This window comes from Spinacia oleracea, chromosome 4 (assembly GCF_020520425.1).
Source record: "Spinacia oleracea cultivar Varoflay chromosome 4, BTI_SOV_V1, whole genome shotgun sequence".
NCBI lineage: Eukaryota > Viridiplantae > Streptophyta > Magnoliopsida > Caryophyllales > Amaranthaceae > Spinacia > Spinacia oleracea.
In genome coordinates, this window is record NC_079490.1 from 134,626,086 (window position 1) to 134,640,441 (window position 14,356).

General features: G+C 37.1%; 1 protein-coding gene and 1 pseudogene across 1 annotated transcript; both read right to left on the bottom strand.

The window, feature by feature from the left end:
• Positions 1–2,425: 2,425 nt before the first annotated feature.
• On the bottom strand, positions 2,426–5,497 carry LOC110797485 (cyclase-like protein 2; annotated as a pseudogene).
• Positions 5,498–5,622: 125 nt separating this feature from the next.
• LOC110797484 (cyclase-like protein 2) lies at positions 5,623–11,672 on the bottom strand. The gene is made up of 7 exons (XM_022002595.2): positions 11,170–11,672; positions 10,777–10,821; positions 8,944–9,016; positions 7,275–7,372; positions 6,833–6,903; positions 6,163–6,299; positions 5,623–6,073 (listed from the first exon to the last, which is right to left on the bottom strand). The coding sequence occupies exons 1-6, from the start codon at positions 11,579–11,581 to the stop codon at positions 6,174–6,176; spliced, it is 825 nt and encodes a 274-aa protein (XP_021858287.2). The 5' UTR covers positions 11,582–11,672; the 3' UTR covers positions 5,623–6,073; positions 6,163–6,173.
• Positions 11,673–14,356: the final 2,684 nt, after the last annotated feature.

Genomic DNA, 14,356 nt, shown 5'->3' on the forward strand with positions numbered 1-14,356 from the left:
GGAAACTCGAGCATATAGGCATTAGAAAGATACCGAAGAGCTTCCTTAAGCTGATTGGGAAGCTTCAAGGTTAGCATCAGTTCTGGCGTCGTTTGCATTGGTGGTGTCCATGAGTGAATCTCCATCTCCAGTATATGGATCAGGGGGTCGGTTATTCCCATGTACGGGTCCTCCATTGAGTATCCCACACATATGATCTTTTCCGAGGGGATACGGATGATGATCGGGTGAGGGGGTGGGTGAGACATGTGAGATCGAAGATTCAATGTGTGGAGAGGAGATTGGGGTGTCTAGGATAGCAAGTGATGGAATAGGTCTGGCTTCTGAGCGGGCTTGGAATATAATAGGAGTGTTTTCTTTGCCTGGTAGTACACTTGGGGATGGACTCTTATGGCTTATTGGTTCCAACTCATTGGTCCTATCATTAAGGATAGAATTAGGGGGAGTTTTATTTTGTTTCCTTATCTCCTGCCATTGTTTCGAATTTCCCAAAAATTGAGCGCGTATATTGGTATTCTGGTGTGACGTACCAATATTGAATATTTTATTTGCGGTGGGAATCGTGGTTACTTGGGAAGTTTGACCTAGGTGAATTGTTGCCAAATTTGGTGTAAGGATATCACCCTCACTACTTCCCAAATTAACCGGATTTCTGTTGACAGTATCTTCAGTTTCCTGATTCTGTGCGCACAATATGGAAAATCTAGATCCCCCTATTTTCTCTCCTTGATTCGTGTTCTTCTGGCCCGCAATTTGCTCCCTTCCTTGACCCCCCTTGCTGGCTTCTGGCTGTTGTTTCTCCGGTCGGGCGGTGCGCCGCCTAGGTGGTGGTTTCTTTACCATCATCCAAGAACCAAAATCTTGTTGTTCCACAGGAGATTGGATGGGTTCTTCAGTTTTATCTTCCAACAGGGTGTTATCTTGGGGATCTTCAACTAGCATGGATAATTTTGATGAGCAGGTCTCACCCAGGTGGCCGATTCTACCACAGTGGAAACATATCATCATCAGCCCTTCATATTGCACCTTCCAAATCTTGCCTTTCAGCCAGAACTTGGACAGCAGGGGTTTGGTGAGGTCGAGTTCTACACTCAACCTGGTGAATTTTCCTCGTTGTGCCATGGCTGTGTTATTATCAATGCGAGCTACCTTGCCTATCTTGCCACCAATTTTTCGCAGAAATTCTTTATCAAAATATTCAACAGATAAGTGAGGTATTCGGACCCATGCTGTGAGGAACCTCATAGGTTGATTATCCGGAATGAAGTTGGGCACCCATTTACGGATCGTAAGGTAGTTGTCGTCCAGCATCCATGGTCCTTGAGTGAGCACATGATTGTAATCTCCAATGTTGGAAAATCTGGCTATGAAATAGTCATGGCCAATGTCTGTAAGGATGAGCCCACCAGTGAGTTCCCATTTCTTTTTGAGCCGTTTCATGAGCGACATGTAGCCGATTTTGCTATCAAACATCTTGATAATGAGGGCATGTTTCCATGGTCTTCGCAGCCGCTGCTTCTCTTCTTTTGACAGCAGGATGATGGGACATCTAGGGTCATCAACAAGGTTTTCTGGCGGTTCATCATCATCAGATTGCTCTTCCTCGTCTTCTTGTCCTCCTGTGGACGTCTGCATAGACTCAAAGGCCACCATATCCCTAAATGAAACCCCCCTGGAGGTCCATGGGTTGCCATTGGTTTTGGTTGTGTTAGGGATTATTTTTGCAGTCTGTCGTTCTTGTGATTGTTGCTGTTCCTGCTCATGATTGAATATAAGATGAGTGATCTTGCGCTTGGATTTTTTGGTTGATCGATTGAGTTGATCTCGTTCCTCAGTCGAGGGGTCTTTGTGGAGAGAATTTTGCTCTTCCATGTCTACTCGTAAGTTCTTATTCTGCAGCTAGTTGCTTTTGTACAAACGAAAATATTCTAACTCTCCTTCTCCTCTGTTTTCTAAACCATATTATTCTGAGCATATTATGAGTTCCTAAATTCGTCTTATTTGAGTGCACATTAACGCTTATTCCGATTGCACCATTGTCGGAGCGAATTTTGCTTCTAAGACAGTGTTGTCTAACACGTCACAGCTTCACACATAAATCAAATATTCGGCCGACATTCCTTGTCATTTTCGAATTTTACAGTATTATTTCCTACAGGTACAAGAAACGTACGGGACATGCATAGAGAAATTCAGACGGACGAGATGCTAGTTGTATTAGCTGCTGTACAGACCAAATGCAAGATCACACTTCAATTTGCTACAGATTGCCATTACAATAAAATCACCATACAAGTCATACAACCATAAACAGTCCGTGTGAACTTTACGGGACCTGGCATATCAAGTAATGAATTGAAGTATGACGTTTTGATACCACACTCCACTGCCAGAAACTCGTATTTCCTGCAAATAATCTGAAACATATATTGTGTTTTTCAGGTTGTGATTATTTGGCAACTCTAACAAAACTGAAATCATAATACATTCAAAATGCTGATTATCTGCATTCTATAACGAGGCCAACTACTTGGGCATCACCAATTGTCATTTTCCTGTATTTTTACAACTGTTACTCTGAGTCTAAGGTGTTTGAGACAAACTTCAAATGAATTTGGAATCATTAATTATAGAAGTATTAGAATTATTTGCTAAAAGAAGGAACAACGTAACACATCGAAAAATCAACTTACAATATAATAGGAGTTTCATTTCAGTGTATGAGAATGCATCTTATAGGTGATCCCTCAGCAGTCAGCACCAAGCATTCTCAAGGGCAAGCAATGAACATTATACGTTCCTGCAGGAACACCGTCCAGTTTTAGACCTTCCACGAGTATAATTTCCTGCAGCATGACGATAAGATTAATGCTGTTGCTGCATTATTAGAATTGTTAACACACAAAACAGTGCAATTATTTTAAAGGAAAAGAATACAAAGGCATACAGACTCATCCACTCATCCCCAGTATAAGCTAGGGAGACAAGACTTTTGGTATATATGTTATCAGTTTTTACTTTTTAGTTGTATTTTCAGACGGCCAGTAACGCCCTCAAGGATTTTTATCTTCACTATCTCCTTTATTAATTCAAGCAACATTTCCATTTTATGAATTTAATTTTTCCAATCTATAAAGGCTAATTAACCTCCTAATCACATAAGTTAAGACTGCTACTGAGCTACACCTGAAATGTCTAAACAACATAGTGACTGGGAGTTGTTATATAACCATTAACCACCAATTGAGATCAATTAATTTGTAGTAAAGATCTTACCCTGCTTTCAAGGAAAACAAGATGAGAAGGAGCCAGGTGATCATATGCAGCAGCAGATAAGTAGTCAACACCTACAACATCGATGGTGATTATTAGTTCCATGATAGGTAAACAGTCTTATGTAATCCGCAACACAGTTTAATTTCCAGTATTCTTCATTTATAAGCCTCTTCAAAAGCCAGCAACAACCAACAAGACAACAACAACCTAATATCATCAAGATAGTGAGATACTACCAAGTATTGAGGTCTTTAAAGGCACAAATATAGGCGGAACGGAACGGATGAAATCAATGTTGGTAATACAGATATTCAAAAAATAAATTCAAATACGGACTGATGTTGAAAACTTACCAACAAGCTTGATGTCTGTATTATCCACCAACCATTTCGCCCCATCTTTCATGAAACCCACATAGCTAGTGTCAAACTCTTTCTTGAACATGAGACGCCTAGTATGACAAGATCAAGTTTTTAGATTTGTTGCAACATTAGACAAAGTAAAAGAAATGCCATTTGTTGCTACTGAATGCGGAAAGTATGCTTGCAAGATATCAATTTTACCTGTCTGTGTTTACTGTTTAGTGTTCTGAAAAGCACACGACGCACTCCTTTTGGAATGTGTAGTGACTTCATTATATCCGCTGTGAAAACGTACATAAGATATTTTCAGCCAAATAATTCATTCCAGTGACACCAACTTATATAAACATGTAATCCAATTAACCACTGTAGCAAGTCCATGCATTTAGAAAACAGAAATGCACTATATGAAACAAAGATACTTTGGAAATACGACTCTCGCTACACAAGCAAGCAGTACTACATAATCATAAGTCAACACACACTCATGAAAAGCTTTTGCATAATATGGTAAATACAAACACAAACAACATGAATACACTTCTAAAGGCACAGCAAGTAAGTGAACGGAACTAAAGTTTAGGAGAAACACCAGTTATGTTGCTATCTCTTGGTACATCAACCAAAAGTGCAGGACCTGTAATCAACAGCAAAAAATAGCAATAATCATCTACAATATCTAATCATTAGCCAAACCATCTACCCAAAATCAAAGAATAGCTCAATATTACAAATTTTATTTTCAGAAAATAAAAGAGAGCAATTATCACTATTATCTAGTTAAACATAACAGCAAATACTTTGTACCATTGAATTATTTTTGTATAATGAGCCACAAAAGGCAATATATATCATATATGTTAGTCCGACTCAATCTCAGTATCATCACATCCAAGACTTTAACAACTGATCTAATCCGCATCCACATCCACAAATAGCTATAAACTTAATTATATAACCAAACAGAATTAACTAAAATTATTGACTCCCCATATAATTTCCAAACTATAAGATATTTTTCTACTATTACCATTGAGGACATCAAGATCAAGGGTATCAACATCAAAACCAGCGTCCAAGTAGTGATCAAAGAAATGGCCAGGAGCATCAACGTGGGTCCCAGTATGAGTGGGAAGTTTCATCTCGGAGAAGTTGGCGAGGGAGCCGTTCCTCATGGTCATAACAAGCCAAATAAACTGACCTAAACCATCTGCAGTACGGATGAAGTCTGGCATATTAGGGGTGATACGGTGGCTGATGTCGATAATCCGGCCAGCTTCCCCGAAAGTCTCTGTGCTCTGTTTGATAAAGTCACATGATTCTCCACCATGGCCCGCGCTGGAAGTGGTGGCAGAGAGTAGGAGGGTGGTGGTTGTGAGGAAGAGGAAGAGGAAGAGGAAGAGGAGATGATGGAGTTGGGAAGTCATGGCAGAGTTTAGCAAAGTAGTAGGTGATGAGTGAAAGTTTGACTTTAACAACTAAGAGATTCCATCGATAAGGAAGAAGAATCCATGAGAGTTTTCAATATAATATGGCAAGGTTGATAAGGTTGTTTTTTCGGATATTAGACATGTGTGGCAATACACTTATCAGCTAAAGTCATTTATGTGATAATATAAAAGAAAATGTAAAGAATATTTTAAAATACCAAAAAGGAAAACGTAAAGAACAAAAAGAGACGGTACTCTTGGATACACGGAGTACTTGACAAGTTCATCGTTCAGCCATTTCAAGGCGTCGATTGATGTATATTCGTAACACAAGGATACACTTAGGAGAGAAAGAAGGGTACTCCATCTGTATTTATTTAAGAGATACACTTGGCCGGACACAGGTATTAAGAAGAAGAATTAAATGAAACGAAATAATAAAGCAAGTGGTGTTGGGTAGATTTTTAATAAGTAAATAAGTGGTTGCAAGTGTATCTCTTAAATAAATACGGTCGGAAAAAGCAAATGTATTCCTTAAATAAATACAGAGGGAGTAGATTTTAAGATTTCTGATGATATTAATTTGTTCTGATTCCATTGAATATTATGTTTTTGATCGAATTGAACTGAGATTAGGACTGCAATTTAATTCTAAATTACACAGAATTTTGGAATGGATAATATCTAATCCAATTTGCATCCCAGAAGTTGGCCAAAAGATGGCTTTATGTTGAAATAATACTCCACATGATGCTGTCTGCGTCTGCCAGAGCAAGACCGTCATTTTGGGTGTTGGCCGAAACTTCCCAGGTTACAATAAAAGGCATCATACATAGCCAATTTACAATAAAATGGCATGACAATTTATACAGCAAAGTAACGTGGCACGACATACTGTATATGATAATTCTCTTCAATGTCTTCAAACCATTAGAATATCAGATACGATACCACATTCTACTTCCAGAAACTCGTCCCTGAATCCTTGTCAGGCTTGAGAATAACCTACATAAAAGCATGCAATAAAGTGAAGGATTGATTAGATTGTAGAGTATAGGAACTCCAGCAAAACAAATGGGGTGGATTCCACTTACAACGGAGGTTATCACTTTATGAGAATGCATCTTATAGGTGCTCCCTCAGCACCGCTCAGCCGGGGTGTCAAGCAATGAACATTATACATCCCAGCGGGAACATTATCCAGCTTTAGAGCTTCAACTAGAATAATTTCCTGCAGCATTACAAGATGATCACTGTTATTCCTAATAACTATTGACATAAAATAAATAAATAAATAAAGAAAAAGAAAAAGGCAAGTGTACTTAAAAGGAAAACAACACAAAAGACTACCAACTCCATGATCATACCTTACAAGTGAATGGCAAGAATCTAATTTACAGAAGATTCATCTAGGCAGAAGATTTATCAGCCCTATATAAATACAATTCATGCTTGAGTGATTTCATCATCAAACCAACAGGTTTATTTTGAATTATCAGTATAAGGTGGTGGTCAAGAAGCTTGACAATGCCCTTGGGAATTTACATCTTCACACACTCCTTTTTTTGTCTATAGTCATAAATCCCTTGTGTTTCCTGCTGTGTTTTAGCACATTAAGCCAAAAAGTGAAGACGCCCAACACTGCTTTCCTCTTTGTAAACTATAACAAATATTACTCCGTACTAAGTTGAACCCTCAAAGTTCTAATAAAAATCATTACTGGATGCATGTAACTAATGGATAAATTTAAAGTACAACTCATACCCTGCTTTCAAGGAAAACAAGATGAGAAGGAGCCAAGTCATCAAATGCTGCAGCAGATAAATAATCGATACCTAAAATGTCAACAAGGTAATTGTCAGCAAGTCTTTTTAAGTTTCCAAAACAGTTTAACTTTCAGCAATGTTATTTTATTAGCATCTCAAAACACCAACTTTAAAAGGTCAAACAACAACAATCACAATCTAATATCACGTATTTAGATAGGTAGGTTTTATTTTTCTTTGCAGGATATGTATGGTTTTGCTTACCTCAAGCACAAGATGAGCTAAATAATCGACTAGCTATGTCAGGTGGATTGTTTTCCAACTAAGCCATGATTTGACATATTACTCCAAGAGAAAATGATGTTTTGACTGATAAGTGATAACTGATAAGTAGTCAGGCTACAGAATGAAGGGGTGGTATTCTTACTGTAAAAACTTACCAACTAGCTTGATGTCTGTATTATCTTTCAACCATTGAGCACCATCCTCCATGAAACCCACATAGCTAGTATCAAACTCCTTCTTGAACATAAGGCGCCTGGAATAAGAAGAATTGTTATTTTTGTACAGCAACTTTGGGACAAAGCATCAACAGAAGACACAATATACAGGGAAATTCCTGCAAAAACTGTTAAGAATATCATTCTATCCTAGCTCCAGTCAGGCGTTTAGAGAGTCAGTGACAGACAAAGCATTCATTAACATTGTGAATACAGTATGAAAAAATTTCACCCAGCAAACTATCATTTGACAGACTATTGAATCTGTGTGATAAACAATTTCTACAAGACTACCAATCAGTTGAATCTGTCAGCAAGCGATTTTAAACCTTTCAACAAGTTTTATATTCATACTTTTCAGGGTACATTTTTTCTATTGCTACGAGCCTACTAGCCTGGTATTCTAGGATGAATATTAGGAACCGAGTTCTAAGTCTGGGTGACTGGGAGATTAATTTCCACATCATTAACTTCTTTTTTCATTATTTTGAGGGGATTAGTACAATATTAACATAATGGAAGCAAACTAAGACCTGAAATGGTAGCAGATAACCAGATAACTCAGAAAGATGGTATTCAATATAATTGTTGTGGAACATGAATGAAGATTCAACTATTCATAAGTCAAGAAGAAGACAATGATTTTTCATTAACACTTGGCCAGTTAGTTCACCTACTGGCCTGTCTAGTTGCTGTAGCCCTGCTGCCAGATCAGGAAGAAACGAAGTAACCTAAATACACTTGAGCCTAAAAGCACTTGAGACAGGCACCTGGGCCACCACCAACCCAAAACTTCTAACCCATCTAGCTAGAAGATGGGCCATACCCTTTTGACATCATTCCCACAAAAAGTATTAACTGAAATTTTGCAAAAATACTTCGTAACAGTCTAATACCCCTTGTGAAATGCAGAAAGGCAAATTTCAGATCAGCAATTTGTAACAATATGCACCAAAAAGTGGTTCCCACCAAAGTTGACACCAGTCCTTAGGCAAAGCTCTTTGGCATTTCACCGAGGGTAATAAATATGTCAGCACATATCAGTTTTAAAACTTGTAATAGCCTATGATATCACCCTTTTAACAAACTTATGCATGAAAGCAACCAAGATGCCACATCACATGCGAAAAGAAACAACTTGGTAAGAAGAATTGTGATGCTTCATAATTGACAAGCAACTACTTCAGGGAAAGATTCTTGCGTTGAATCACTGCTTGAAGTGATTGCAGCAAAAATCAAAAAAATATTCGGGAAACCCATGGGCTATCTGTCAAGTTAGATACAAAATCAACATCTCAATTAAAAGGACCTCCACATGACATCTAGGACTCTAGGAGCCTATGTAGAAAATGCTAAAAAGGCCAAACATTTAGGAAGTTCTTACACAATTACACAGCCCAAGGCATTACAATTTACAAGCACGATGGAGAATAAAGTTTGATCCAAAGCTGTCTACAATATTTAATTCAATGGAGAGGCAGCCATTCACAACATAACCACATCTGAAATTCAATGGAAAAGATGCACAACAAACTGATGATAAATCTTCAAAAGAAAAGAGCTAGTGGATGATCACATATACCAGCAGGTATCAGTTTTACACTTTTACCTATCTGTGTTTAGAGTTCTGAAAAGCACACGGCGTACTCCTTTAGGAATGTGTAGTGATTTCATCACAGCAGCTGTAAAAAGAATAATGTTTCAATGTTGTCAATCTGTTATTCATTCAGCAACAAAATCTAATGGACGTCTAAATTTTTCTCTTAATTAGATGGCTCGACCCTCCTTGCTTGCTTTCCATCCTACGCATGGAGGCTGCAAATGTGATGGAGAAGAAACCAGCAAAAATGGAAAACCCAGGTAGGAAACTGAAAAAAGAAGCTAGCTTCCGAATGAGTGTAATACGATGTTCCATATGCTTTAGCAAGTCTGTGCATTTAGGAATGGACAAAGGAAACAAACATGGTATAGGACATCGTTGTGAAAATGTATGTTATACTCCCTCCATCCTAAAATATTGCTCCATTTGACTTTTCACGATCTCCAATACACGACTTAAAACGTAAATAACTCTAATTCTACACTCGTAAAAAATATAAAAAGTTGATATTCCAAGAATATATATTGAAACGAATCTAACAAGACCCCACCTGACAATATTGTTTCCCATAGAGTAATGAGAATTCATGGTTAACATTTTCAAAGTTTGATCCAAAAAATTGCAATGGGGCAATCTTTAAGGGATGGAGGGAGTAGTCAATATGCACTCATCGAAATCAATGTTAGTTTACTTCCAAGTTTCTTAAAATGGAGATACCCGCTACTCTATAGCAGTTGATTTTAGGCAACATTCAGTAAGTGACAATTTTAAGGATCCTAACAAAGCCAAACCCTTTTCCACCTATAATTAGACTCACTTGAGCTTCTCTTCACTAATTATTCGCCAAAAAGGCAAAAAGAAAAGGACTATTTTCTTATCCTTCTCAGAAAATGATAAAAGAGTTAAAAGACACACATTTCTCGCTGTTAAAAGCAGAAGTTACAAAAAGCATTAGTTACTCGCTGTTATTCATCATATAAGGCACACACAATTGTTGAGACTTTTTACTTGAGTCAATACTTCATGTTTTAAAATAAGTTGATGAAAAATAGAAAAGTTCACAAAAACCACTCCACACACCGTTAATCGTCTTAAAAACTAATTATTTTCACAATACACAGTAGTAATTTGGAGCATGGTTTTATCAATATGTATTACGGGTAATTAACAGTTACGACCAATCTCAAACACTGTGGAAGCTTTATGTAATGAAACAGATAGAGCGAATTGCTATACCTTGGAACAAGGCCAATGACTTTACCTTTATACAGTCTATACTAATTGATCTTTAGCAATACTCTTTAACTGATTGGCAGATCAACCTCTTACTCAGATTTTAGTTGGTATATTATCATACTTGGTCCAGAACTCCAACTTACAATCTCAACCAAAAATATTATCTTTTTCAACCCATTTTCATAAAAAAAAAAATGAAGATGACAAACACTCCTAGACGTACTTCAGTAATAAATACAGTAGCAGACATAGAGTACTCCCTCCGTCCCTTAATACTTGCACCGCTTTCCTTTTCGGGTCGTCCCTTAATACTTGCACCACTTCTATAAATGGAAATTTATACCTATATTATATTATTTCTCACACTTACTTACTAACCCCACCTACACCCCTATTCCCTACAAAAAATCATTTAAAAATTCACACACCCACTCACCACTCTCCACCTCTTACACATTTTCCACTAACTATATTAAAAAATACTCCACTATCAACTTACACCCATTAAATTAATAAGTCAATTTAAATGTCTTAAACTCCGCACCGGTTTGACCGGTGCGAGTATTAAGGGACGGAGGGAGTAAATTAGATGAAGTAGTGAAGTACCAGTTATGTTGCTATCTCTCGGTACATCAACCAACAGTGCTGGACCTGTAATCAAGTGCACATAATCAATCAATATTCATCATAATAAGCATTAACCAAAACAAGAAACTGATTTTGGCATATCATTGATTCTGCACACCTCAGTGTGAGTAGAGCCGAAAACACTACCAAAAGCAATCACAAGTTGAATTGAAATTCCACCTAAAATAGTAGCTCCACACCATCACATCATCTAATTCAACGTAACAGCCAATGAACGCGTGTTTAACAGAAACACAGAGAATTACAACGATTTAAAGTCACTCGACACCTAAAACAATAATTAAACCCGCAAAAGCTAACAGTTTCTAAAATCAAACAAATGGGTCAACCCCACAAAGGCTTAAGAATTACCATTAAGGACATCAAGATCAAGGGAATCCACATCAAAACCAGCATCCAAGTACTTATCATAGAAATGGCTAGGAGCATCGACGTGGGTCCCAGTATGAGAGGGGAGTTTCATCTCGGAATTATTAGCAATTGACCCGTTTTTCATGCTGTTGACGAGCCAAATGAACTGACCAACACCATCGGGAGAACCGAACGCTGGCATATTGGGGTTTATGCGGTGGGTGATGTCGATTATCCGTCCATTACCGTATGTGTCTCTTCTTTCCGGGGTGAGGGCGGCAGTGCCACCGGAGAATCTGCATGACTCTTCGCCGTATGAAGGGGGATAAGCGGCTGTGGTTGCGGTGGAAAGAGTGGCCGAGAGTAGGAGGGTCGTAGTGGTGAAGAGGAGAAGATGAAATTGGGGAATCATGGCGGTGATTAGTGTGGGAAAAAGTCAAAGAGGGGAGTTGGAGGTTTGGTGAGGCTTGCGCCGTTCGGAGTTAATATCACTATACCAGTGGAATTTTTTCAATCAAATACGGAGTACTCTCTCCATATTTATTTAAAAAATACACTTTGTCGGACACGGATATTAAGAAAATAAATTAAATGAAATAAAGTAATAAAATAAGTGGGATTAACAAATAAAATAAGTGGGGACAATGTCATTTTAGGGGGTGAGAGGTGAGAGTGGGGTGTAGATAGATTATTTAATTAGATGGTGAGATTGATAAGTTACTAAAAATGAAAAATGTATCTCTTAAATAAATACGGCCGGAAAAGACAAGTGTATCCCTTAAATAAATACAGAGGGAGTACATTTTAGTAAATACGGAGTAGTAGTATTGAAGCCCGTGCACGGGAGTTGTCAATTTTCTTACATCTTTGTTTTGTCTTATTATATCATATATATAAATAAATGTTTTAAAATCTAATCTATATATATATATATATATATATATATATATATAAAGAACGCATATTTGCTGAAATATTAGAGCGTCACGTAGGATATCTATTGGTTTCGGCCAATGAAAAATAAGATTTCTAATTTATCTTTGAATTAAAAGAATCGAGTGCCACATAGATAAATAATCAGGTGTCATGTAGATATGTTAATCTAATCTTATATATATATATATATATAGTGTGAGCCTTATATATAGTGAAAGGCTCCCGTAAGAACACTTCTTACGGTAAGAACACTCTTTATACCGTAGGATGAAATCATATCTAACCGCCCAAAGTTGATAAGATAATAAGGGCATATTCGTAATTTCATCTGCAGACTACCCTTCTTCTTCCTTGTCGACATTTTCTCTCTCTCCACTCCTCACAACTTTCTCTCTCTTCTCTCTCTCGGTGCCCGACGGTTGTTGCTCGTAGCCACCACCAACACCCGGCGACATCCTCTCGCCTCTCGCCGCCGTTGATCGCCTCTGGCCGCTGCCGGTCGAAGCAATTCAATCGGAATTTCAATCGCTCAAATCGAACTAGAAATCCAGTAATTTCACCGGTGTTCGAACAAAATCTCCTTCTCGCGGTGGTTCCTTCTAGTTGCTCGCCTCTCACCGCTCGCTGCTGCTCAAACAAATTCGTCGGTGTTCAGACAAAATCGTCGGTCGCCGAACCGGAAATCGAACCAACAATGGTGGTGGCGATGGTTGTGTTTCGTGAATCAGGTAAACACAATTTTAATTCAGCAATTCTCAATCGATTCTTCGTTGAATTTGATTTCAAAAATCAATTTCCATCGATTTCTCAATTCCGAAATTCAAATCGATTTCAATCGATTCTTCGAATACGAAATCGAATTTTCACTCTCGCCGGCGCCGCTCATAGCTTGTCGCTCTCAATTCGCCGCTCGCAGTAATATGGCCACATAGCATCTCCTCCTTCCTCCTCCAATTCCGATTATATTTTCGCAGCAACTCCGATTATCCCCTCAATTAGCACTTTCAATTCAAAATCAAATTCACAATTATATTTTCAATGTTATATACTTGGACTAATTAATTATTTCTTTAAAATTATCTAAATAGAACAATATATATACCGTTACAATTGCATCTCGAGAAGCCAAAGCTAAAATATCAGCGAAAGAAACAACACCATGGAACTCCTTTTCTATAGCGGACTTGATTGCGCTTATGACTTCAAATCCTCGAAGTGTTGATTAAATTTAGAAACAAACTAATGCTTGAATAAATTTAGAACATTCTTGAATGGATTTAGAACATGCTTGAATAAAGTTAGAACATCGTTACATAAATTTAGAACATGTTTGAATGGATTTAGAACATGCTTGAATAAATTTAAAAAATGGTTGAATAAATTTATAACATGTTTAATAATTTAAGAACACACTTGAATTAATTTAGAACATGATCTTGAAATTTTAGAACATGTATATATGTATATGTGTTGACTAGGTTCTCATGTTCTAAATTTAGAACATGCTTGAATAAATTTAGAACATGCTTGAATAAATTTAGAACATGGTTGAACAAATTTAGAACATCGTTGAATAAATTTTGGAACATGAGCTTGAAATTTTAGAACATTTGTATATGTATATGTGTTGACTAGGTTTTCATGTTCTAAATTTAGAATATGGTTGAATAAATTTAGAACATGGTTACATAAATTTAGAACATGCTTGAATAAATTTAGAACATTGTTGAACACCTCTTTTATGTGAGAACACAATCCTATGTGAGAATAGATCTTGACCCTTGAATCATCTCTAATCTAACAGCCTGAAATGAAGGATTATTAATGGCAATTTGGTAAATTCTTTTAAGATATATTCAGCCCATAAAATTCAGTTTTCACGTAATTAGTTTCTCTCTTTAATCTCTGCTTTCTCTCTCTGTTTTCTCGCCTCTCTATTTTATGTTGCCGCCATTACAGCACTTTAATCACGGTCCAATTCATCTCCAAATTCGCTTCAGAATTCGATTCAATTCTCGAATACATTCATCTACTTGATTATTTCAAGGTATTTTTTTTATCAATTTTCGCAATTTTGATTTGTGTATTTTGCTTGATAATTTCCCAATTTCTGACCTAGTTTTGATTATTGATTCCAATTCCATTAGTATTGAATTGAAATTATTAATTGTTGATTATCGAATTCTTTATTTGATGAATTTCGTGAGCTGCTTTTATAATTTGAATTTGTGAGTTGTTTTTTATTAGCGAA